Source organism: Mobula hypostoma, chromosome 24 (assembly GCF_963921235.1).
Source record: "Mobula hypostoma chromosome 24, sMobHyp1.1, whole genome shotgun sequence".
NCBI classification, from domain to species: Eukaryota; Metazoa; Chordata; class Chondrichthyes; order Myliobatiformes; family Myliobatidae; genus Mobula; species Mobula hypostoma.
The window spans coordinates 28,191,042-28,218,539 of NC_086120.1; the positions used below are offsets into that span (position 1 = coordinate 28,191,042).

Below are 27,498 nucleotides of genomic sequence, written 5' to 3' on the forward strand. Positions count from 1 at the left end.
CCTACTGTTAGGTATCACAGCAGAGCACACCATCAGTACTCCAATGGATGCTACATCTCTATAGTTGAGTAAACCTATGACTCAGGTGCTGACTTCTATCGATATTCCTTAGACAGGAAACCAAAAAAGACAAACTTAAATTATTACTGCAGCAAATGTCATTAAACAGAAGGATCAATCGATCTCAAAGATGAAGACATTTTGCCATTTCATCATGTTCCTTTCAAATAGCTCTCTTTGCTCGCTCACTTTTGTATCAGTCAAGTTAGAATTTACTCAGTAACACAATACCTATTTCCCAAAACCATATACTGTGATTAAACCATGGCCAATGTACTGGTTTGCCTCTCAGTAACAGATCCACCTGCCAGACCTAGCCAAAGGAGCATTTGTAAATAGTGTTCAACGTGGACCGAAGAGCATGAGAGAGAGCATTAGTGGTGGAACAGCCACTCAAGGGCAGTAGCCCAGGCAAGTTGAAAGTGCACTGGTAAAGCCACTGTTAAGAAGAAAGACCGTGCCGGTGGGTATAGCTCTCCAATTTATGGTTAGCACTTCTGAAATAGAGAGGCATTGTTTGATGTGTTACACTACCTGCATATTGCATCCCGAATAACTGCCATCCAGGTGTTGCGCTCCTCCTTGGAATTGGTGTGGATTTCGTACATCTCAGGGCCCTCGTCAGAAGCACTGATGAGGAACATTCCTTTCTCTTCATTGGCTACTTCCCTGACGATCAGCTTGTGCAGTGAAATGCCAGCTGGCTTCTGGTCCTGAGAATTTGGAGAGAGGTAGAAAATTAATTAGGACAATAATATAATGACTTAAAATAGACACACAGCAACTGGCAAGAATACTTTTATAAACAGATGAAAATAATCTTTCCCCTTTCCTGTACATCCTTTCTGCAAGCAGACTGTAAAGCAGTTCTCCAGCACTGCAAATCCCTTGAAAAATCAGAGGTGACAAGTCTCCCTCAATCATACATTTTTACCTCCTATCCAACTGGTTTGCACAGAGTGAGCGGACTTATAGTTTGGCATTACACAACAGGTTTTTGGACAAGTACAAGAGTGAAATATGAGCCACACTGCTTTTTGCAAGAGGAGAGGAAGCAGAGTAACAATGGTTTGTATTGCTTGTATTGTACACCTTCAGTCTATAAACAAATGAGTAAAGCTTTGTTCAACGGCCTTTCCTCCACCCCTGCAAACTTACCACAGTGGCAAACAAATATTTCTGATCCTTTTCTTGAAGTAACAGAATCACATCTGTCAAAAGGACAGCCAGAATGTCTAAAAAGAGAGGTGGAATAGGAAAATAATTAATAACTCCTTCTCCTTGCTACTCATCCCCTCCTAACATGTCCCTTCCCCTCCACCTTCCTCCATCTTCAAGGCAAGCTGTTTCTATTTCCCAAACTTAGGACAGAAGTTACTCTGGATTTCTACCTTTTAGCCGCCCAGACGCTGCCTTCCAGCAGACTACTCCTTCATATAAGAGTCTTCTCTTTGTTCGCATCATGTTGATTTTATCGAAGATGCTTCCGTTCTTGAGCTTGGCTGTCGACTTAATATCCATCCTATCCACAATCGTCTTCCATCGGAGAGCTTTCTCGTACAGACTCACTTTCTCATCTACTTCTGTTATAGTGTCCTTTATTAGGACCAATGCCGTGGTCAGCTCTTCATGATCCTCTGAGCCAGCTAGGGAAAGACAAGGGGAGCACTCATCATCTTTAGTGGGGTCTTGGAGACTCCGTGGTGTGCCTGCTTTATTTTCCCCAGTGCTACTCCATAGCTCTTAGGGTCACACATTCTTGAGTGAGCTACTTTTTGAGTAACAGTGTACATGGGGTGATGCAATGAATCAACACCCACAATGTCCCACTTCTGTCTTCCAAATAGTACCTCATGGGACAGAGTCCTCAGATGGACACATATTAAGTACAATCCATCATTCTCTAAAATTAATTTTAATGAGATCACTTCACATACTCAAGGAGAACTGGAATAACCCTGCCACTCCGAGATTGAAACTAAAGGGAATGAGTGGCTGATGCCAGTTGAACGAACTGTGTCATAACGGGATAGGCTATGGATACAGGTCCAGAATCCAGAGCAGAAAGCATTCTGGAAACAAATGAGCTAAGAGGAGAGTAATGTCTCGAAGGAAGCACAAGTTGAAAATGAAGTATATGAATCTGGCCACTGTGCTGCTTATAAAGTAAAGGGGGAAGGTATGGAGAGAGGGTTTAGATCACTGAGGTGCAAGACCTAAAGCATAAAACTACAGGTTGACACCAAAGGTGAACTGAATGAATGAATTGATTTCATTACTTACATGAGGAGTGAAATTCTTTACGTTACGTCTGTCTAAATGTGCAATGTGCAATTTATAGTAATTTGTAATACAAAATGGGAAGTCTTTTCAAAATTCAGTGGAACAATCCAGCTTCATCAACAGTACAGCAAAGTGACAGCTTCTGTTAAACATACCATACCTTCAGTATTTTGAATAATCCTCTCCACTAACACAGGGTACTTTGTAATACGTTGAGTGACTAACAAAATGCACTCCTGCACCCCAAGGCGTCTCACCACAGAATAGTTACTTAATTTCTGTAAAAGATAAAATACACTATGTCAGACAGCTCTGCTTTTCTAAACACGACTTGAATAAATATTCCATTTCCGTCTCTTCACCGTGCTCACCTTGATCAAGTTCTGAAACTTCTTATTCTGCTGATACATTACTTTGTAACAATTCACTGCCTCATTGTGCTGACAACAGAAGTTCCCATACTGCACTTTCATTTCATCTCCACATTCACCTGAAAACTGAAGCAAAAATATATTTATAGATGTCCGTCCTCCGATAATAATCCCACATATCTACATTGTAATCAATTCTGGCAAAACTTCAACACGAGGAAATCTGCAGACGCTGGAAATTCAAGCAACACACATAAAAGTTGCTGGTGAACGCAGCAGGCCGGGCAGCATCTCTAGGAAGAGGTACGGTCGACGTTTCAGGCTGGGACCCTTCATCAGGACTAACTGAAGGAAGAGCTAGTAAGAAATTTGAAAGTGGGAGGGGGAGATCCGAAATGATAGGAGAAGGCTGGAGGGGGAAGAATGGAGCCAAGAGCTGGACAGGTGATTGGCAAAAGGGATATGAGAGGATCATGGGACAGGAGGCCTAGGGAGAAAGAAAAGGGGGAGGGGGGAAAAGCCCAGAGGATGGGCAAGGGGTATAGTGAGAGAGACAGAGGGAGAAAAAGGAGAGCGAGAAAAAGAATGTGTGTATATAAATAAATAACAGATGGGGTACGAGGGGGAGGTGGGGCATTAGCGGAAGTTTGCAAAGTCGATGTTCATGCCATCAGGTTGGCTACCCAGACGGAATATAAGGTGTTGTTCCTCCAACCTGAGTGTGGCTTCATCTTTACAGCAGAGGAGGCCATGGATAGACATATCAGAATGGGAATGGGACGTGGAATTAAAATGTGTGGCCACTGGGAGGTCCTGCTTTCTCTGGCGGACAGAGCGCAGGTGTTCAGCAAAACAACCTCCCAGTCTGCGTCAGGTCTCGCCAATATATAGAAGGCCACAACGGGAGCATCGGATGCAGTATATCACCCCAGCCGACTCAGAGGTCAAGTGTCGCCTCACCTGGAAGGACTGTCTGGGGCCCTGAATGGTAGTGAGGGAGGAAGTGTAAGGGCATGTGTAGCACTTGTTCCGCTTACAAGGATAAGTGCCAGGAGGGAGATCGGTGGGGAGGGATGGGGGGGGGGGGACAAATGGACAAGGGAGTCGCATAGGGAGCAATCCCTACAGAAAGCAGAGAGAGAGGGGGAGGGAAAGATGTGCTTAGTGGGATCCCATTGGAGGTGGGGAAGTTACGGAGAATTATATGTTGGACCCGGAGGCTGGTGGGGTGGTAGCTGAGGACCAGGGGAACCCTATTCTTAGTGGGCTGGCGGGAGGATGGAGTGAGAGCAGATGAGCATGAAATGGGGGAGATGCGTTTGAGAGCAGAGTTAATGGTGGAGGAAGGGAAGCCCCTTTCTTTAAAAAAGGAGGACATCTCCTTCGTCCTGAAAAGCCTCATCCTGAGAGCAGATATGGTAGAGACGGAGGAGAGACAGGGTGAGAAGACGAATAGTCCAGATAGCTCTGAGAGTCAGTAAGCTTATAGTAGACATCAGTAGATAGCTGTCTCCAGAGATAGAGACAGAAAGATCTAGAAAGGGGAGGCAGGTGTCGGAAATGGACCAGGTAAACTTGAGGGCAGGGTGAAAATTGGAGGCAAAGTTAATGACGTCAACGAGCTCAGCATGTGTGCAGGAAGCAGCGCCAATGCAGTCGTCGAAGTAGCGAAGGAAAATTGGGGGACAGATACCAGAATAGGTTTGGAACATAGATTGTTCCACAAAGCCAACAAAAAGGCAGGCATAGCTGGGACCCATACGGGTGCCCATGACTACACCTTTAGTTTGGAGGAAGTGGGAGGAGTCAAAGGAGAAATTATTAAGAGTAAGGACTAATTCTGCTAGACGGAGCAGAGTGGTGGTAGAGGTGAACTGGTTACGTCTGGAATCCAAAAAGAAGTGGAGAGCTTTGAGACCTTCCTGATGGGGGTTGGAAGTGTATAGGGACTGGACATCCACGGTGAAAATAAAGCGGTGGGGGCCAGGGAGCTTAAAATCATCGAAAAGTTTCAGAGCGTGTCCCATTCCCATTCTGATATGTCTATCCACGACCTCCTCTGCTGTAAAGATGAAGCCACACTCAGGTTGGAGGAACAACACCTTATATTCCGTCTGGGTAGCCTCCAACCTGATGGCGTGAACAATGACTTCTCAAACTTCCACAAATGCCCCACCTTCCCCTCGTACCTCATCCGTTATTTATTTATTGGTTTATATACACACATTCTTTTTCTCCCTCTGTCCCTCTCACTATACCCCTTGCCCATCCTCTGGGCTTCCCCCCCCCTTTTCTTTCTCCCTAGGCCTCCTGTCTCATGATTCTCTCATATTCCTTTTGCCAATCAACTGTCCAGCTCTTGGCTCCATTCCTCCCCCTCCTGTCATTTCAGATCTCCCCCTCCCACTTTCAAATCTCTTACTAGCTTTTCTTTCAGTTAGTCCTGACGAAGGGTCCCGGCCCGAAACATCGACTGTACCTCTTCCTAGAGATGCTGCCTGGCCTGCTGTGTTCACCAGCAACTTTTATGTGTGTTGCTGGCAAAACTTGTCTTTTTTCTTAAAATTGAGAAATTTGGCGAGAATGATTTTCTTTATGAATTTAGTACATCAGCAGGGTATAGACAGTAAAGCTCTCTCAAATGGTAAGCCAGGTGCAGGATGTAGTATAGCTTTGTTTACACTGTTCTACTAAGTACAGCTGGTAAGGTACAAGAACATGTTGATGAGTTTCCACTTCAGCTGTGGATCAATATGAATTTCACTGCAGCACTGTAACACGTTAAGAGGTGAGGTATCCCAAACTGCTCAGTTCTTAATCTCATGAATAAGATTAAAAATTTAGTTCAAGTTAGGGGTAGGCTTTTCACTCTAAGTTCACAGCTATAAGACTCCTATCCAGAATTTATTTGTTGCAATGTCACAAAAAAAACACGTTCAATAAACAACCCCATCATCCATACATTCTTCCCACGGTCTCCCTTCCTCACCCCTTCCATTTATTCTGTGGTCTGCTATCCTCCCCTATCAGATTCTATCTTCTTCAGCCTTTGATACTTTCCACCTGTCACCTCTCAGTTTCTCATTTCACTCGCACTCTCCCCACCTCCCCCTTTCCTGGATCCACCTACCACCTGCCAGCTCTTGCTCTACCCCTTTACCCCTCCAACCTTTATCTCCTCTTTCTTTCCAGTCCTGAGGAAATGCCAAATGTCAGTTTCCTTCCACAGATACTGCCTGATCTATTGAGTTCCCTCATTTCCTTGGTGTTGACCAGATTCCCAGCATTTGCCAAAATTCTCCAAGCTTGCAGTGATATGAGTGCTTATTCCTGTAAATTTCAAGTGACAGCAAGTTCTGAAAAGGTTTGTTGACTGCCATTGTATTTATCAGTAAGCAATAAACCAACAATTTTTACATTTTCAGTATAAATTTGTACTGAGTAAACTCAGGGTAAACATGTGGTAATTACTGAAGAAATAACAAGAAAACACTCAAACCATCTACTGAAAAGTTTAAAATGACATTTCAGTCATTGGGTGTGGGTGTTACTGGTAAACTCAGCTATTTATTGCCTATCCCTAACTATCCTTGGATCTGAGACCACTTCAGAGGATACCTATACTGTGGCAAATCTAGAGTAAAGCAAAAACTGGAATTAGAACAGAAGATTTCTTTCCCTAAAGTACATTAGGGAACAGATGTTTTATTTCATGACAATCCTATAGTTTTAGGGCCATGATGATTAATTCTAGGTTATTATTTCAGACCTTTGCTTTGTTAACAATTTAAATTCCTCAGTCAGCAGAATGGAATCTGAACTAATCACTTGATCAGAGTCTGGTAGCATCACTAGATTAACTAGACCGATGGACTTTTGATCCATACACAAGTTAAAGACCAACCAGAACAGCAGGGGGAATTTAAATTCAAGTAATTAAACAACATCTGGAATAAGCAGCCAGCATCATTAATAGTAATCATGAAACTATCAGATTGTTTAAACTGCTCATCTGGTTCATTGCTGCCTTATGCACATCTCCAGAGTTCAGTGATGTATTTAACCTTTGACAATTCTCTGAAATGGCTTGGCAAATTACCCAGTTCAAAGGAAATTGAGTATTAACATTAAACTGCGGCATTATCAAATGATATTTAAAAAAGGCGGAGTGCTGGAATACTAGTCCAATCCCGTAATAACCATAATCATTTATAATACAAACTGAAAATCTTGTAAACACTCAACAGGTCAGGCAGCGTCCGTGGAAAGTGAATTAGAGTTTCATTCAGGTTGAGCTCTGTGTTGTCTAATCTGCTGAGAGTTTCCAACGTATTCTGTTTCAATTTCAGACTTCCAGTACTGACAATATTCTGATTTTCACTATGGTACAGCTCGTCACCTCCCTCAATCTGAGGCATAAAAGGAAGCAGTAAAGCCTCTTTAGTCTCCATCAGCGAACAATGAACCACGATTACGCCTGCTGGTTACCTGTTGCGTGAGGACATCCCCAATTCTCTGGATGAGGTAATTCCGTTCACTCCCTTCCTCCAAAGAACTTTTCCGTCGTTCCTTCAACCGAGCAAAGAAACACTTGTGGATCTCCAGTAACCGGCGCAAGCAGGGAAAAATTCTGTTCACAATACGCTGGTCGCTCAACTGAAGCTCCTCCTCCATTCCCCGGCAGTACACATACAGCATAATTTTCAGAGTTCGGACATGATGCATCTCCGTCTGCATTAGTTCTAGGGACAAATGAGAGAATCACAGATTTATAGATATTTATACCAAAGATGAGGCCATTCTGTTTACTGAGTCTGTGTTGGCTGAAGGCAAGCTATTAAGATTATTCCAGCTGTCCCTGAACAGCTTTGAAGGTCCAAGCTCAAAGCACATCAAGTGCTCTCCCAGAAATTCCTTAAAAGAGGATTTTTTTCACTTTCATGGACCATGTTCAGGATCCCAGAGTTTTGCACAAATAGGCAACGTCTGCGTTACCAGGGTGGGAGATATCGTGGAACGGGAGAAAAAGGAGTGTTTTGCAATTTTCCCGTAACAAAGCCCACATCATTTGCAAATGCATCAAGAAACACAAGTTGAAAAACAAAATTGTGCAGATTTATTTATTCAGTCCCCACTCAAATTCTGAGAGTTAAAATTGTTCAGTACTTCAAATTTTTGAGCAATGATTTGAATTTTGTGAGGGTGGATTTCTGTAAATTGAACGACTGCAAAGCCTGTATTAAGCATCTTTTATATATCTTTCAAGACCTCACAATTATAGAAGTTGAAAAATATCAGTGATAGGCCATTTGGCCCTTCATGTATTATCCAATTAGTTTTTCTTCACCTTAATTCCAAAGGAATAACTCCTTAATTTGAGACTGTAAGCTCATATCTGAGACATTGCAGGGAGGGCAAAGATTGTGTGTGCATCTGCTTTGTCAAGTTCAAAAGAACTTTCTATGTTTCAATGAGATCACTTCTCATCCTTCCGAAGACTAAAGACCAGAGCACTCAACATGTCCTCATAGGGCAATCATTGTAACACAGAAATCTACACAGTGAAGGCTCACTTATCTTCCTGTACAGCAAGTGTATCCTTCCTGCATGCAGTATTTCAAGATCATTTTCATTAAGGACCTATCTGATTATTTTTACTTTCATACGTCAATCATCTTACAACAAAGGTCAATATAAAATTTGCCTTTCTGTATGAGAATAGTCAAGGGTTTATGTATAATGACAGCATTTTAAAAGCTCTTATAACCTAAACAATACTCTGCTTTTCCACTGAAGTGGTTTGTGGAGTGGTGCGGGAGGAATCACTTACTCCTGAATAAGAGAAAGTCTGCAGATGCTGGAAATCCGAGCAACACACACAAAATGCTGGAGGAACTCAGCAGGCCAGGCAGCATCTATGGAAACAAGTACAGTCGATATTTCGGGCCAAAACCCTTCAGCAGGACTGGAGAAAAAAAAGCTGAGGAGCAGATTTGAAAGGTGGGGGGGAGGGGGAGAGAGAAACACCATGGCCTCCTCCACTGTTTAGATAAGGCCACATTCAGGTTAAAGGAACAACACCTTATACATATTCTGTTTGGGTAGCCTCCAAGCAAATGGCATGAACATCGACTTCCAAAACTTCCAGTAATGCCTCCCCCCTTCACCATTTCCCATCCGTTTGTCCCTCTCTCATGTTATCTCCTTGCCCGCCCGTTGCCTCCCTCTGATGATCCTACCACCCCCCCCCCACTTTCTTCCTTGGCCTTCTGTCCCTTTCACCAATCAACTTCCTAGCTCTTTGCTTCATCCCTCATCCTCCAAGTTTCACCTACCACCTGGTGTTTCTCTCTCCCTTCCCCTCAGCTTCCAGATCTACTCCTCAGCCTTTTTGCTCCAGTCCTGCCAAGGGGTTTCGGCCCGAAGTATCGACTGTGCTTTTTCCCATAGATGCTGCCTGTCCTGCTGAGTTCCTCCAGCAATTCGTGTGTGTTGATCACTTACTCCTGAATGTGGCCAAAACCAGGGAGATGGTGATTGAAATTAGGAGGAAGAGGACTGTCACAAGTCCTGCATACATTCTGGGAGAAGTTGCAGTGGTGAAGGAGTACAAATACTCGACAACAGACTTGACTGGAAAACCAACACCAAGGCTGTTTACGAGAAGGGGATGAGCAGACTCTACTTTCTAAGGAAGCTGAGATCCTTCAATGTGTGCAGCAGGATGTTGGAGATCTTTCGCCAGTCTGTTGTAACAAGTGCAGTCTTCTTTGCTGCTTTACGTTGGGGGAACAGCATCGGTGCTGGTGATGCAAAAAGACTAAATAAGCTCATTAAAAAGGCTGGATCCATCCTTGGCTACAACCCAAACTCTACTGAGTTAATGGTGGAGAGGAGGTCACTAAACAAAATGTTATCTGTTATGGACAATCTGGCACATATCTCCATGACCTACTGAATAAGCAGCAGACCACCCTTTTGAACAGAATCATTCAGCTTCACTGTCACAAGGATCGTTACAGAAAATCTTTCCTACCAAATGCAATAAACATATACAACAGTTCATCTCTGTGCGACAGAAGATCACACATTATAGTACAATAGTCTGTTTTATTATTTTATACATATATTATTGCACATTGGTAAATTGTGTATATTATTATTCTGTACATCATTAGTTAAGTCTGCACACTGCTAAGTGTGTTTTTAAATGTTGCTGATGTAATGAAAGAATTTCCCACTCAGGATCAACATTTATTATTAACTTAACATTTTTCCAATTTCATTTAGCTTCCTTGAAACTTCCTTTCATCCTCTTCATACCTCACATTCATCCAGCTTTACATCAGATACAAATATTTATATTACTTCGTGTCCCTGTTGTACTTATTCTGCTTTCCACCTACCTTTTAGTCCACAGAATCCTGCGTATTCTTTTTAAAAAAATCTCTATTGAACCTTAAAAGCTTTCTGAAAGTTCAAATACGCCACAGCAATTGCTAATTCCTCATGTATTTTGCTCATTACAACTTGGGAAAACTAATTGATTAGAAAAACACAATTTCCCCTTTTAACAAAACATGCTGATTCTGTTCAATCCTACTGTACACCTTAATCCCAGCATATAGTATTTTTCCTTACTACAGATTTTTTTAGGCCAAGTAGTTAGTACTTCCTTATCTCCCCTTTCTTAAATAATGGGAGTTACACTTTCTACCTACCAATTTGTTGGAACAATTCTAGAGTCAACATTCAGCAAACCGGACTCTCAAGAATGCAGATATGGCCAGGGCAGCCATTGCTGGAGCAGATTTGGAACCAGACTGAATTTTGGGTCGGAATGAAGTGGCGGGGACCAGGCCCAGGAGTGGGTAACAAACTGATGCAGATTGAATCACTGACCCAAATTAAAAAGATTAAGGCATTGAGGCCGAGGGTGGGGGACAAACTGTAGTGAGCAGTTCAGCTCACTACTCTGGGAGGCTTTACTCGCCTTAGTGCAGAACTGACTCTTCAGTTGCAGCCTGCAGGCATCGGCATTCATCTCATCGTTGAAACTGGTTCCAAGGCTATGGCTTGCAGCCACTGAGATCTTGGACTGGCTGTAGTGCTGAACTAGCTACACGGCTGGGGACTCTGTGGCTCATGTTCTGTGGATTGTTTGTTCACTTTTTTATTATTTGCAAGATTTGTGCTTTCTTTTTCACACATTGAATGTATGACTATCTTTATAGTGTGGATCTTTCTATGAATTCTACTTTGTTTCTTTTGTTTTGTGGCTACCTGCAAGAGGACGAATCTCAAGGTTGTAAAAGGAATACATACTTTGATAATAAATGCACTTTGAACCATCTGTTCAGCCATCTCTTTCAAAATGTTAACATTATGTTTTCTGTACAGGGACACTTCTTTGTCTAAATGGTCATTCTGAACTGAGTACACATCATCCGTACTGTTGCAATAATGAATCATAACTGATTAAACAAGCACTCTGTTCACTAGAGGTTTTCCTCTGCCTCTCCTTTCAGCCACTTTTACAAGAACGGAGTTGAGTTCAACATTTTTTGACTATATAAATGAGCAGAGGGAGACATTACTGTGCATTTTCCAACTTGCTGACGGCAGAAGTAAAATTTCTAGTGAGGGGGAAACTTGGGCTTGATTGCAACAGAGGTAGGTAGGTCATCAGGCCCTGAGGATTTATTTCTTCTAAATATTTTATTAATGCTAATTTTTTATGTATTAATGATGTTCGCTGCTGAAATGTAGAAACTGCAGTCATTATAACTTGACAGTTAAATTGTACACACAGCAAGCTCTCACAGACAGCAATGTGAAAATGAAGAGATAACATTTATTAAGGGATAAATATTGGTCAGGAAACTAATGCACTATGATTATTTATGATTAAAATGCACTATGATTATTTATACCCTCCAGAGAAGACAGGCCTTGGACTTATCTGAAAGAGTATCTCTGGCATTTCCCTGTATTACATTGGAATTTCCACTAAGATTTTTGTGCTCAAGTCTCTGGAATGAAATTTAAACCCTACTCCTGAGGTGCAGACTACCAATTGAGCAACAGCTGCCACGGCGTAAGCAAGCCCAGAACACCCTGGGGCTGCTAAGCAATAAATGGTAAAATTGGGATGGGTTGCATGTCACATTTTCTTTGTTACAATCAAGCCCAAGTTTCCCCCTCACTAGAAATTTTACTTGTCATCAGCAAGTTGGAAAATGCACAGTGATGTGCATTTATGTGGTGAAGAAATGTTGAACTCCACTCCACTCTTGTAGAATTGGCTGAAAGGAGAGGCAGAGGAAAACCTCTAGTGAGCAGAGTGCTTGTTTAATCAGTTACAAGTCATTATTGCAACAGCACAAATGATGTGTAGTCAATTCAGAATGACCATTTAGACACACAAGCAAGCGTCGCTGTACAGAAAACACAATGTTAGCATGAAAGTACAACAAGGAATTAGGAAAGTGAATCAAAAATGACTGAAAATGGGATGTTGCATTAAAGTAGGCAGATCCTGCTAAAACTGGAGAAAGTGTTAAGTGGCACTACTGAAAACATTTGGTTACAATACAAATTGAACACTGCCCCAATTGTGCCAACTGCCCTGAATTCCTCAAACTTTCAAAAATTTATCTACCCGCTCTTTGAATACTTCAAATAATCTAGCCTCCACTGCCCTCTAAGGACAGAATTCCACAGATTCACCATCCTCCATCTAAAGAAATTCCTATCAACTTCTGTTTCAAATGACTGTCCCTTTGGTCACGATTATTAATGGCTGTTTTATGAGGAAATATTAAGAGGATTGGGTGTATACAGAGTTGAGAAAAATGAGAAGTGATCTTACTGAAACACAAGATTCTTTTTGGGAATAGGAAGTGGCGTTGGGAGAAGTTGTTATGATAAATGCTGGGAATTCTCATTGTGGGGAATCTAGAATAAAGTGTGACCCAGTTAAGGAGATAAGGGTGATATCCTTCTCTGAGATTCATTAACCTTTGGAATTTCTCACCCAAGAAGAGGAATCTGCCAAAATGGAAGGATTTTTGGTTTACAGATTACAGGGAACAGGCAGGAAGATCAAACTAGGATAAAGACCAATCAGCTATGATCTGAAAGGGAAAAGGCTTGAAGAGCCGCATGGCCATCCCGATCTTATTTACTTATGTACGATCAAGAGGATCGTTTCAGTTAAAGCTTAAAGCCAATAAAGGTAGCAAAGAGATTCTGAGCGACATTGAAACAGCTGATCATAGTGTTTGGGGGGTGGGTGGAGGAGAGGGGTGATGGCTGTAAGAATTTCACCAGCACCTCTGAGTCTGGAGTGATTTATACCAAGTGGCTCCTGTTCTCCTGCTCGAAAAGATGTGACAACAGACATTAGGGCAAGAAGAGGCTAAAGTCAACTCTGATAATATTGGTCAAAAAGTTTAATAGTAATGTCTTCCAAATTCACCCACAAAGGATGACAACCAAGTATTTGAAGGAAGGTCTAATCAACATGGAACCATAGTTTGCAAGAGACAGCAGCCTCAGGACAGAAAATTGGTCAAAGACATCTTGGTGAAACATACTGCATTTTGCAATGACTTTTGTAAAAGTTCACACTCAACCTTTGTGACCAGGTGAAACCTCAGACCCCGAACTGCAGCTGAGCCTAAAAAGATGTACATGAAAATTTTTGTACAAACGCATCAGGTGGCTCAACACAAAGAGAGAGAGTATTTTTTTAAAAAGTACTCACAAGCCAGGTGTAATATTCAACTAGCAAATCACTGTGACTTGTGGAAATGTGACATGCCTCCTTCAAAGGTACTGAACAAAATTTCAAACTCTCTGGTATTTCTAGAGAGATTAATAGGATGAAGACTTTCACTTCTCTTACCGTAAATCACATCTTGCCTTTTGATGACTTCCTTACTTTGTTTCTTTGCATACGCCTGGTCGACAGCAAGACTCCACGATTCAGCTTCAAACTCTTGGCCATCTACCTCCAATTCTGCCTTCAGAGAGGCGTAAATGGTATCTGAACCACAAAATAGGAAGGTTGATTAGACAAGGTTTACATTCATCCCTTTCCCTCAGTGCTACTTTATGAAGATGATCCTTTCTGAGTTATCACTCTAGCATGAGACTATCTAATCCCCACCTCACAGCCAGATGTCCATATCTTACATTCTACCTATTTATGGAGTTTCCAGAACCCATCCATTTACAGGACATCCAACACCCTCCGCAGTTAAATATCAATCACCACATACTAATCTCAACGGTGCTCCACAGATTCTTCAGTGGCATCAATCAACACTGGTTACATTATGGCCTGGTATGGAAACACCAATGTCCTTGAACAGAAAATCCTACAAACAGTAGTGGATAAGGCCCAGTCCATAATGGGTCAAGTCCTCCCAACCACTGAGTACATCTACATGGAGCGCGGTCATAGGAAAGCAGCATTCAAGGACCTCCACCACCCAGGTCATGCTCTCTTCTCCCTGCTACCATCAGAAACAGTTATTATCCCTCAACTACCAGGCTGTTCAACCACTGGGGATATCTTCACTCACTCCATCACTGAATTGTTCCCACAACCTACGGACTCACTTTCAAGGACACTTCATTTTATGTTCTCAATATTTGTTTGTTTGTTTGTTTGTTTATTTATTTAGTTGTCTTGTCTTGCACAGTTTGTCATCTTTTGCACATTGGTTGTTTGTTCATCCTGTGGGCACGGTCTTTCATCGATTTTATTATGGTTCTTAGATTTACTGAGTATGCCCACAAGAAAACGAATCTCAGGATTGTATATGATGACATATACATACTTTGATAATAAATTTACTTTGAACTTTGAACCAATGGGAGAGCAGATCATGAAGGATTGTAGTTCTTATTTCAGCCTGTGCTCTGCCCATAGTGGGTGCAGATTTACACCATGTTTATTGCAATACACTTACTGTTATACATCACTCAGCATGATGTCCTACCTTCTGCCACAAGGGACTCAGATGATGAAACCAGACTTAGAGATTCTTCAGTGCATGGTTTACCTCTTGTGATTCCATTCTCCACCTCCTGTTCCATCTCCCCTGCAGTTACTCTAAACCACCAAACATGCACATATTAGAGTTCAACAGATAGAATAAATTCAACACAATGCTAGAATGTAATGAGGCTGGAAGGCTATTTCTGTTGGGACAAAGGACCTTATAAAATTTATCTGAAGTGTCCCAAACTATAAAAAGATACATTTGTGTTAGCCACTTGGGTATTGTATCCCACGGTATTTTGGCTCATTCTTTTGGCTATTTTTTCATCAAGACACTGTTATTGCCATGGGAGATCTAAGTGCTAAAGCAGGACAAGGTGCTGATGGAAATACCATAGGAAAATTTGGACTAGGGGAAAGAAATGAAAGAGGTGAGAAATGGGTAGAATGGTGCAAGATGAATAATCAGGTCATTATGAATACCTACTTTAAAAACTATCCAAGACACTTGTGGACCTGGAAAGTCCAGGTGATAACACTAGAAATCAAATTGACTTTATTCCTATAAACCCAAGATTTAGAAACTCAGTGACTCAATGCAAAATGTATCCAGGTGCAGACTGTAATAGTGACCATAACCCAGTAGTATGTCATGTAAAAATAAAACTTAAAAAACTAAAGAAGCAAAAACCTGAACAATCCCTTGACTACTTGCAATTAATTAAAGAAAACTGAAGACAAAAATTTACAATTGAAGTAAGGAATAGATTTCAAAGTCTAGAAATAGAATCTGTTGAAGATGATAGATGTAGAAATGAAATTTAACTCTCTAAATAATGCCTTGGTAGAATCAGCAAAGTCAGTGATTCCTAAAAAAGAAAAAAGCACAAAGAATAAATGGATGACAGATGAAATCAAAAATCTAATGGAAGAAAGGAGACGGAAGAAAGCAAATCCTATAGAATATAAGTCCTTAGATAAAAAAGTTAAAAGCTTATGTCAAAAAGCCAAAGAAGAATGGTTAAACCAGGAATGTGAGCAAATAGAAAGAATCCCTATTACTAATTCAAAAAGGTTACATCAACGAATCAAGAATATCACTGGTAAAAAGCTCCTGTTCTTCAGGTGGATGTTTGAAAGCAAAGGACGGTACCATTATCACAGATGAGATTATGAACAGATGGACTTTGTATATTCAGGAATTGTTTGAAGACTACCAAGGCAAAAAACCAGCAATTAAGAAAAACATTGAAGGTCCAAGTATTTTAAAATCTGAAGTTCGTCATGCAATAAATAAGATGAAGACAGGAAAGGCAGCAGGTCCTGATGAATTAGTAATAGAACAAATTATTGCCCTTGAAGATTATGAATTGAAAACTTACTGATTTAATCAATGATATTTATGAGACCGGAATAATACCAGAAAAGATGAAAAAAATCAGTATTTATCACTCTTATATAACCATATAACAATTACAGCATGGAAACAGGCCATCTTGGCCCTTCTAGTCCGTGCCGAACTCTTACTCTCACCTAGTCCTACTGACCTGCACTCAGCCCATAACCCTCCATTCCTTTCCTGTCCATATAGCTGTCCAATTTAACTTTAAACGACAACATCGAAACTGCCTCAACCACTTCTGCTGGAAGCTCGTTCCACACAGCCACCACTCTGAGTAAAGTAGTTCCCCCTCATGTTACCCCTAAACTTTTGCCCTTTAATTTTCAACTCATGTCCTCTTGTTTGAATCTCCCGCACTCTCAATGGAAAAAGCCTATCCATGTCAACTCTATCTATCCCCCTCATAACTTTAAATACCTCTATCAAGTCCCCCCTCAAGCTTCTACGTTCCAAAGAATAAATACCCAACTTGTTCAACCTTTCTCTGTAACTTAGGTGATGAAACCCAGGTAACATTCTAGTAAATCTTCTCTGTACTCTCTATTTTGTTGACATCGTTCCTATAATTCAGTGACCAAAACTGTACACAATACTCCAAGTTTGGCCTCGCCAATGCCTTGTACAATTTCAACATTACATCCCAACTCCTATACTCAATGCTCTGATTTATAAAGGCCAGCATACCAAAAGCTTTCGTCACCACCCTATCCACAAGATTCCACCTTCAGAGAACTATGCACCATTATTCCTAGATCCTTCTGTTCTACTGCATTCTTCAAAGCCCTACCATTTACCATGTATGTCCTATTTTGATTAGTCCTACTAAAATGTAGCACCTCACATTTATCAGCATTAAATTCCATTTGCCATCTTTCAGCCCACTCTTCTAACTGGCCTAAATCTCTCTGCAAGCTTTAAAAACCTACTTCACTATCTACAACTCCACTTATCTTAGTATCATCTGCATACTTACTCATCTAATTTACCACCCCATCATCCAAATCATTAATGTATATGACAAACCACATTGGACCCAGTACAGATCTCTGAGGCACACTACTAGTCACCGGCCACCAATCTGACAAACAGTTATCCACCACCACTCTCTGGCATCTCCTATCCAGCCACTGCTGAATCCATTTTACTACTTCGATATTCATGCATAACGATTGAACCTTCCTAACCAACCTTCCGTGTGGAACCTTGTCAAAGGCCTTACTGAAGTCCATATAGACAACATCCACCGCTTTTCTCTTGTCAACTTTCCTAGCAACCTCTTCAAAAAATTCACTAAGATTTGTCAAACATGACCTTCCACGCACAAATCCCTGTTGACTGTTCCTAATCAGACCCTGTCTATCCAGATAATTATATATACCATCTCTAAGAATATTTTCCATTAATTGACCCACCACTGATGTCAAACACACAAGCTGATAATTGCTAGGTTTACTCTTAGAACCTATAGAACTCATAGCAGTCCACTCTGATTCTCTAAGGGACCAATTTTATCCCTCACTATCCTTTTAGTTTGTTTGTTTCTTCCCAAGAAACCTGGAGCAATAGAATGTGAATTACATAGGATCATAAGTTTAATGAGTCATATCACCAAGATACTTCTAAGAATTTTGATGACAAGAGCTAAAAGTAAGATACAAACTGAAATAGGCAAAGAACAATGTGGCTTTGTGAAAGACAAAGGTATAAGAAACGCAATATTGATGTTAAGGATACTATCAAAACGAGTTATTCAAGTGCAAAAAAATTTGTATGTTTTATCGACTACACAAAAGCGTTTGATAAAGTGAAGCACAATAAGTTATTTAAAATATTACAGAAAACTCTAGATCTAGACTCGAAAGACCTCCGCCTAATCAGAAATCTGTACTGGCAACAAACTGCCGCTGTAAGAATAAATGGAGAAGTGAGTCAGTTTACGAAAATCAAGAGAGGCATTCGACAAGGGTGTGTTTTCTCCCGATTTATTTAATGTGTACAGTGAAACAATATTACAAAAAATGAGACATTTTGGGAATCAAAGTTGGCGGTGAAAACATCAAAAATTTCAGATATGCAGATGTGTTAATTGCAAGTATGGACGAAGAACTACAAAACTTAATTGATATAATTGTTGAAGAAAGTGCAAAAATGAGTCTACCTATCAACTGCAAAAAGACAGAATCTATGTTGATATCCAAAAAGAAGGAGAATCCTATCTGCAGGCTGAGAATAAACGAGGAAGACATAAAACAAGTACAGAACTTTTGCTACTTAGGAAGCTGGGTGACATCACATGGCAGGTGTGATATGGACATCAAAAGAAGAACAGGCAAAAGACACCTTTACGATACTGACTGATACTAAACTAGGCATGACAACCCGCCTCAGAGCACTGAAATGTTACTTTTGGAAGAGGTAGATGCTGCCTGGCCTGCTGCGTTCACCAGCAACTTTGATGTGTGTTGCTTGAATTTCCAGCATCTGCAGAATTCCTCGTGTTTGTGAAATGTTACTTTTATCCAGTTATGTTATATGGCTCAGAATGCTGGGCAATATCTAGTAACATGAGGAAATGAATTGTAGCAGCAGAGATATGGTTTTTGAGGAGCATGCAAAGAATATCATGGATGAAACAAATATCTATTGAGGATGTCATGAACAGAGCAAACACAGAAAGAGAAATAATGTATGAGATCACGAAAAGGCAATGTAACTTCATTGGACATGTGATTAGGGAAGAGAAGTGAGAATGCATGGTAATTATGGGAAAGATTGAAGGGAAGAAAGCAAGAGGAAGACAAAGACAAATGATGATGGAGACAGCAGCCAGAGAACTGGAAATGAATACCAATGAATTGATCCACTTGACTCGAAACAGGAGTGTGTGGGCCATGGCAGTCAAAGCTCAAACTGGGCATGGCACCTGATGATGATGATGACTCTTTCATCAATATCAATTATATCAGATGAGGTTCCTTCTCATAATTTAATTCAATATTCCAGGCGAGGTGGATTTGAGAAGTTTCACAGGCCTTGCAATCACTTTACCTGTCATTGCACCTCTGGCTGGATATTATAGTTCAAAGATTTAGAAGTATCTTTATCAGTCACGATGTATTTCTCAATATCCGGAGCTAATGAATTAACATATTTTCTAAGTGTATAAAGTCATACAAACCCGTGACTGCTGATACTGCTAGCACTGGATGAAGAAGGTTGGGAAGGTCGTCTTGGTGGAATGGTCATGCCGATATTCCGCACTGTGCCAGGCATGCCATCCGTGACCACTTGTGCACACCGTGGCTGTTCCCTCACCGAAGATACTGTCCCAACAAAAAGTTCAAATGTTAGTAAAATAAGACTAACTCTGCCTCTTCCATCTCAAATCCAAATCTTTCAAGTTGTACACTGTCCCTAAACTTTCATCCTTGACACTGGCACCACCACCCGGTGATATAAAAGCACAATCCTTATTTTGTTCTACAGTATTCCTTGATATTTTGCCTTATCAATATGGCCCTTCTATAGTTTATATCAGACACAAAAAATTAAGCTTCTCATTTGTAATTCAATCTCAAGTGGTCATACTTGAGGCAAGGTGAATCTGAGTTTAGCAGGATGCAACTCTGGCGAAAAAACACAGGAAAATGCAAATACTAGTTGATTGAAAACAGAAAACAATGGAAATGCTCAGGTCTGATAGCACCATTAGACAGAGAAATAAAGTTAAAATTTCAGATCAATGACTACTACTCCATAGTCCACAAATGAAGGCAGATAATCCATCACGCCACCATTTCCATACCTCTTCCACCCAACGTCCTTGCCTCTACGCCTTCATACCAGACATGACCCTCTGACCTGTGCCTTAGTCTTTGACCACCTTCACCCTGCAGCTAAAACTTCATTCTCAAACATATATCTACAAAATTCACTAGGCCATTGTCCCTTTACTTCATTAGAAATTAGTTATTATCTCAAGTATTTTTTATAAGATAAAGAATCCTATTTATATAGTTGATTTAAAACCCCCAAATAATTTGAACTGCTTCACACCAAGGCTGATGTATTAAGGCAGGGGTGTCAAACTCATTTTAGGTCACGGGCCAGATTGGGCAAAATGCGACTTCATGCGGGCCGGATCAGTTGTGCGCACGTGTGCTCCCACAGCTTTCGTTGCCTTCATTTTTTTCAACCTGCTCTCATGTGTCTCAGTCTCTGCTATAACTACAAAGTGTTTCACTTTACAAATTTTGTTTGTTATGAAGAAGATTGCCAAGCAAGCATTATTTTTATGATTGGTATTAACTTACAGTAGTAGGCTACAAAAAGTTGTGATGAGAGAGAGAAAAAATGATGCTATTTTGGCTAAGATTGTTTTGGGAGCCACACCCTTTCCATTAATAAACCATTTGAAATCGAACATTAGCAGACACAAATGTAGACCTAACAAATTGTAAATGTAGGCTACACAACTGCACCTAATTTTTAGTAGCCTGCTTCCAGCAATCAAACTCAGACAATGAACAGTTAGCTTCTAATTTTTACTGAAGTGATCATATTTACAACAATAGAAGTCAGAAAATGAGTGAATCACAATATTATGACACTCAATATTTCATAATGCATTTTGCTTACATGTCGCAGTGCATTGAATAATGTCACTCATTTTTCACTTGCTGCTTCCAGACACCTGACATCTCTTGGCTTTAACCAGCCTGTCAACATCAGGGACCAGTTTCTGAGCAGATATGATTTTCATAATGTCATTTAGATGTTTGTGTGTCAGCTGCGAGCGCTGTTTGGATTTGTTAATGTTCAATATGGAGAACGCCTGCTCACAAAGATATGTTGTCCCAAACATGCAAAGGATCTTTGCGGCAAAGTCTGTCATCTTGGGGTACATCTGTCCCAGGCATTGACAGAATGAGTCCAGACCCACAGTCTCAAATTTATATTTCAAAGCCGAGTTACACTGAATTTCAATTAGTTCCATTTGGAATTCCTCCGGCACATCTGACGCTGCCTTGATGGCAAACGGCGAGCAAAATAGTGAGAATTCCTTCTCGAGCTGAGTGAAGACTTGGAAATGATTCTGAAACTCACTTTTCAGCCATGATATTTTGTCCTTGTACCTGTCCATGTTGTCCTTGTTCCCATGAGCGACACGCACAGTCTGCAAAGAGGGGAAATAAGCTGGGTTGTTCTGGGATAGTTGCATCTCCCACAGGCCTAATTTAATTTGAAAGGCATGAATGCTGTCGTAGTATTCTGTAACAAGTTAGTTGTGGCCTTGCATGTTAACATTAAGCACATTTAAGTGCTCTGTTATATCCACCAAAAATACAAGATCAGGAAGCCAGTCTGGGTCATCCAACTCTGCCACTGGCTTCCCTTTCTCGTTCATGAATAGTCCAATTTCCTCACGTAATTGAAAAAAACGTTTGAGCACAACCCCTCTGCTCAACCAGCGGACTTCAGTGTGGTAGGGTAGGCCGTGTCCAATATTACTATTGGACAAAAGAGTGTCAAATTGCCGACGGTTGAGTCCCTTGGCTCTAATAAAATTAACCGTTTTGATTACTACATCCATGACATTGTCCATTTTCAGGCTCCTGCTACATAACACCTCTTGGTGTATAATACAATGAAAATTCCAGAATTCCTGCTCTGAACTTTCTCTCTGAGTTTCGCAACAACACCTGCCTTTTTCCCCAACCATGGACGGTGCGTCACTTGTTGCCACGCTGACAACGTGACTCCAGTCAACCCCCAGTCTGTCCAAGGCCTCGACAAGGCTGGAGAAAATGTCGTTTGCCATTGTGGTGTTTGTCATGGGCGCCATCTCCACAAACTCCTCAGTGACGGTCAAAGATGCATCAACACCACGAATAAGTATTCCCAGTTGAGCTACATCAGTCACGTCACTGCTCTCATCAATTGCAATAGAGAAGGCAATAAATGACTTCACTTTGTCTCTTAGTTGACTGTTCAAATCTCCTGCAAGGTCTCCAATTCACTCTGCCACAGTATTTCCTGACAAGCTGATATTACCAAAAGCCTGTCTCTTCTCAGGGCACATCAGCTCAGCCGCCGTCAGCATGCGTGCTTTGATGAATTCCCCCTCTGAGTATGGCTTCGACGCAGCAGCTATTTTGTTGGCAATAATATAGCTGGCCTTGACAGCTCCATCATGAGTCTCTCAAATTTTGGTGAACACCGATTGCTGTTTTTCCAGAGCTGCTTCAAGCTCATTTACCTTTTGCGTTCTGAGTCGTCCTGTATACCTGTCATATTATTCTCCATGTGACGTCTCATAGTGTCGTTTAATATTGTACTCTTTTGCCAGAGCCACTTGTTACGAGCATATCAGACACACAGGTTTGCCGTTGACCTCACAGAAGAAAAAACTATCTTTCCAATTATCGTTGAATATTCGACCTTCGATGTCAACTTTTCTTGGAAAGCATTTTGAACCACAGCAGCGAACAGTCTCAACCTTGCTACAGGTGTTACTTACCTGAGTATTCTGTGTGTTTACACTGTGTCTGACGACGTAAGTGGGGCCCTAGTGGTCTTCTGTGCAGGGTGGTAGGTGCTTATGCACAGCGGGTGGTTAACTGCTGCCTACTGTTTTCTAAGTGCACACAACAAGCTGCTGGCACAGCAGGCGGCACAGACAGCGGTGGGGGGGGCGGGGGGAGAGAGAGAGAGACAGAGAGGGGGAGAGACAGGGGGAGAGACAGGGGGAGAGACAGGGGGAGAGACGGGGGAGAGACGGGGGAGAGACAGGGGGAGAGACAGGGGGAGAGACAGGGGGAGAGACAGGGGGAGAGACAGGGGGAGAGACAGGGGGAGAGACAGGGGGAGAGACAGGGGGAGAGACAGGGGGAGAGACAGGGGGAGAGACAGGGGGAGAGACAGGGGGAGAGACAGGGGGAGAGACAGGGGGAGAGACAGGGGGAGAGACAGGGGGAGAGACAGGGGGAGAGACAGGGGGAGAAACAGGGGGAGAAACAGGGGGAGAGAGGCTGCCGTACAGTTACATAATAAATAGTCATGAATATACTTCACCCCCCCACAAGTCATCCCACGGGCCGAATTGGACAACCCTGTATTAAGGACTACCTTTCTAGTGCAACGCTGAGAACAAACTAGACTTACAATGCTTTAAATTAGCAAGTGAACTGAGGCTTGTGATGTTTATTTCAGTGACTCTGATCAGCATTAAAATCCCAAAGGTTTTAACCAAAGGGGAACAATCTTGCTGCAAAGTTAGTTTAAAAAACACCTTTCAAAAGGATCAAGCTTTGCTGCAAAATCTCTGATGGTGAAACAGCCCAAAGATAAAGGAAGTTCACTTAGATGAGGAAGTAGAAACCAAAATATACTAATGGAGATACAACACAGCCATGCAGAGTTAGCTATGCCTAATAATTTTGTGCCACTGATACAAACCCTTGGAGCTGTTTCCAAATTAAGCACTGGGATATGGAACAAAAAAAATCAAATGGAAGAACTCAGCGGGTCAAGCAGCATTCGTGGAGGCAAAAAGTGTAAACTGACATTTTTGATGAAGGCCCTTCATCAGGATTAGTGGGGGGTGGGTGGAGGAAGAGGAAAGGAGTGGGAATGGAGGTGGATTAGAAGGTTGCTGATGGGTGGCCAGATGGGCAGGTGAAGTCAGGTGGGGGAAGGTAGATGGGAGAAGCGAACAAAGGGAAAAGAAAACTAGCTCGGCAGGTGAGCGTGGATTACCGGAAATGGGAACATTCTATGTTCGCATCATTGGGTTAGCTATCCAAGTGGAAAGAGTGCTGTTCTTCTAAGTTGAATTTCGCCTCACTGTAATAATGGAAAAGGTCAAGGAAGACAGATTGATGTGGGAGTGGGAAGGAGAATTAAAATTACATGCGACCATTAGCTCATGATAACTACAGCAACCAGGACACAGGTACTCACTAAAACAATTGACTGTCCTGACGAAGGGTCTCGACCTGAAACGTCGACTGCGCCTCTTCCTATAGATGCTGCTTGGCCTGCTGCGTTCACCAGCAACTTTGATGTATGTTGCGTGACTATCCTGTACTTTATTTCACCAACTTAAAGGAGGCCACCACAGTGTAAGCAATAGGAGCTGCTCTATGACATACAACTGCCCACTAAGTTGCCACTGCAGACAAACCTGAGAGGCTCAGGGATGGACCATGTAGTAGATGGTAATTACCACACTGCTGCAGTTGAGGAGTACTTCATGTCTTTGTGGCACATCCCTTAGATCTAACAAAATGAGCTTTACACTTCATCTAACCCCTGAACCACAAGTTAAGGATGCCACTACTAAGAGTTTGAAAATGTAAAGTACAAAACATTACCTTGATGAGAAAAACAAAACTTTAATTGTTTGGTCAACTTATGACACAGGACAGCACAACCCAAGGTTGTCTTGGATAAAAACTTAATCTACTCCTTCAATCAAGCACTGCTTGTCAGCTGTTAGGCTGCAGCCCTGATTCAAATACTGATTTAAAGATCAGTGTGACCTGGATAATACAAGCTGAACTCAGGAATCTCAGCCAGATGGAAGAACTCCACATGCAGGCAAAGTGTAGGATGAGATAACGTATTCAATTCAGGATCTAATGAACTATTCCCCATGAGTGGCACAGTGGCATTGCAGGTGTATGACTGTTTAGTGGTTCCAGCAACCTAAGTTCAATTCTGATTTCTACTGCTGTCCATATGGAGTTTGTACATTTTCCTGGGGGTTACCCCACCAAAGTGCTCTAGTTTTGTCTCAACTCAAAGACACGCTCTATGTTAATTGGTTACTATAAAATACCCCTCATGTTGGCAGTTGGTGGAGAGTTAGTGGAGGGCGGGTGTTAATGGGTTAAGCGAGAGAATATGTTGCAAAGAAATGTGAAGGAAATTGGAATGATGGGATTGCACTGAATGACCCCATATGTTTTTAAGGAAATATGGAAATATAAAATATGAAACATTCCTCAATAACAAAAATACCCCCCTTACAAAGAAACACACACAAAATGCTTGGGGAACTCAGCAGGCCAGGCAACATCTGTAGAAAAGAGTAAACAGCCAAGGTTTCAGTACGAGGCCCTTCACCAGGAAAGGACAGAGAAGCCGGAGTAAGAAAGTGGGGGGAGGAGAGGAAGCCTTCGTACTCTGACTTCTCCTCTTCCCTTCCAGTCCTGATGAAGGGTCTCGGCCCGAAACGTCAACTGTTTACTCTTTTCCCTAAATGCTGCCTGGCCTGCTGAGTTCCTCCAGCATTTTGTGTGCGTTGCTTTGGATTTCCAGCGTCTGCAGATATTATTGTGATAACCTCCTTACAAATTAGTCCACCTCATAATATCCTCTAAATTAGTTTATAAGTTACAGGGATACTTAAAATGGGAGACTGTTCTCTCGCAGAGGTGGCCAGTGCTTCCACACACCAAGTGACAATCAGCACAGGAATGACAATCTGTGGCACAGGGACCAAAACTCCATCTAGTGATAAAAGTACACAGTTGCAGACTCAGACTCTCAGAATAATGTCCAAATAAGGAGTCCTTGCATTCAGAGAACCCTTTGTACACATTACAGATTTTTAAAATCTATTTCTGCAAACTTGCTGCATGAAGTGAAAAACACAAATGCAGGTAAACCTATACAAATTGAAATATCCTTAGCATCAAGTTCCCTCTACATTAAGATTTTGTTTCAAGTTTCTCTCCATTCCTCCAAGTGTGAATTATGTCACTGTGCAGATTCAAGGGTAAACCCTACCCCTCGGCCAACAGCTCATTTGTACTGTGCAAGTGCAGCAACAACTAAATAAGCCACAGCTCTCCAAGTGTTTCCAGCCATGGAAGACAATGAATTTCACCCACCTTGGCTTAGAAATTCTCTGGCTAAAGTTCACCCTTCCACAACCATTAAAGGAAAGCTTATACAGTCATTATTAAAGTCTCTGACAATTTGTGCTTAAATTGGTTGCAGCATTTCCTACATTAATTTGCTGTAATGTAACTTTGGCAGAAAAAATACTATATAAAGGCAAGCCCTTCTTTTTCTCGGTTCACTTAGGAGGGCAGGTCAGACAAAAAAATGCAGATCTACTTTAGATGTGTACAAAGGTGTATTGGGTGGTGGACAGTAAGGGGAGTCAGAAGTCATTCATATTTTGGATTACACACTAAACAATCCTATCTGCCCACTATGGTTAGTCTGGTGCCTTACAAAATCATCAATTGAGTTAGACAGAAACAGCTTGCAACTTTGAGAAAGTAGTAAGTACCACTTGCACCATAAAAGTGCCAAGCAATAACCACCTTGAACAAAAGTCAAACTAACCATTTACCCTTAATGAATGCTTTTCTATTGTCAAATTTCCTACCATCAATATCGTGAAACTTACCACTGGCCAGAAACTCAACTGGATCAGCTAAATAAATATTATGGCTAAACGACAGGAACCCTGTGGTAAGTGACTCACTTGTCGATCCCAAAGCTAATAAGACTTGGGTCTTGAAACCAGGAGTATGATGAAAAAACTTTCCACTTGGATAAGTGCAAATCCAATCCTGAAGTAACATGACAATATGCAGAACAAGGCAATCCACTTGATTAGAACTCCGTCCACACTTTAAACTTTCATTAACTCCAGCACTGACACACTGTGGTTACAATATATACAAAACCAAAAAGTGCATTTTCCTGGGATAACCAGGCAGTACCTCCCAGATCAGTTCTATCTATCAGAGTTCAAAGGTTCAAGGGAGGCAAAAACATAACTGAAGGCTGTCCTTCAAGTGTCCATGATGCTGTGAAGGCATTCTGTAGTCTAAATTCTAGAATTCCTACTCAAGGACCTGCAGGTGTAGCCTCATTAGTACCCTATACAGTTGCAGCAGAACCTCCCTGCTCTTAAGTTCAATTCCTCTATCAATGAAGGACAATATTCTATTTGCCTTCTTGATAACTTGTTGCATCTGCAAACCAACCTTTTGCAATTCATGTACAAGCACTCCCAAGTTTCTCTGCACAACAGCATACTGCAATCTTTCACCACTTAAATAATCTAATTTTCCTTTCAAAGTGGATGAGCTTGCATTTACTAATATTGTACTCTATCTGCCAGACCTTCGCTATATCTCTCTGCAGATTCTTCGTATCGCATGCACAATTCCATTCAATTTGGCATCATCAGCAATCTTCCAAATCTTTAAAAAGTATCACAAATAGTTGCAGGCCCAGTAACAACCCCTGCGGCACTCCGCTGATCACTGCCAACAAGAGACACACCATTTGTCCCAACTTCTGCATTCTATTGGTTAACTAATCCTCCATCCATTACCCTC

At 41.6% G+C, this 27,498-nt stretch overlaps 1 protein-coding gene across 4 annotated transcripts in view; it reads right to left on the reverse strand.

Moving 5' to 3' along the window:
* Positions 1–27,498, reverse strand: part of arhgef18b (rho/rac guanine nucleotide exchange factor (GEF) 18b) — a 210,270-nt gene that overhangs the window by 27,082 nt on the left and 155,690 nt on the right. For all 4 annotated transcript variants that reach the window (XM_063032417.1, XM_063032416.1, XM_063032418.1 and 1 more), the window contains 9 exons: positions 19,308–19,452; positions 14,726–14,838; positions 13,624–13,764; positions 7,203–7,456; positions 2,715–2,840; positions 2,504–2,621; positions 1,452–1,706; positions 1,219–1,295; positions 595–773 (listed from right to left, as the gene is read on the reverse strand). In XM_063032417.1, coding sequence (XP_062888487.1) covers positions 595–773; positions 1,219–1,295; positions 1,452–1,706; positions 2,504–2,621; positions 2,715–2,840; positions 7,203–7,456; positions 13,624–13,764; positions 14,726–14,838; positions 19,308–19,452 — 1,408 coding nt within the window. The remainder of the gene's footprint in view (positions 1–594; positions 774–1,218; positions 1,296–1,451; positions 1,707–2,503; positions 2,622–2,714; positions 2,841–7,202; positions 7,457–13,623; positions 13,765–14,725; positions 14,839–19,307; positions 19,453–27,498) is intronic.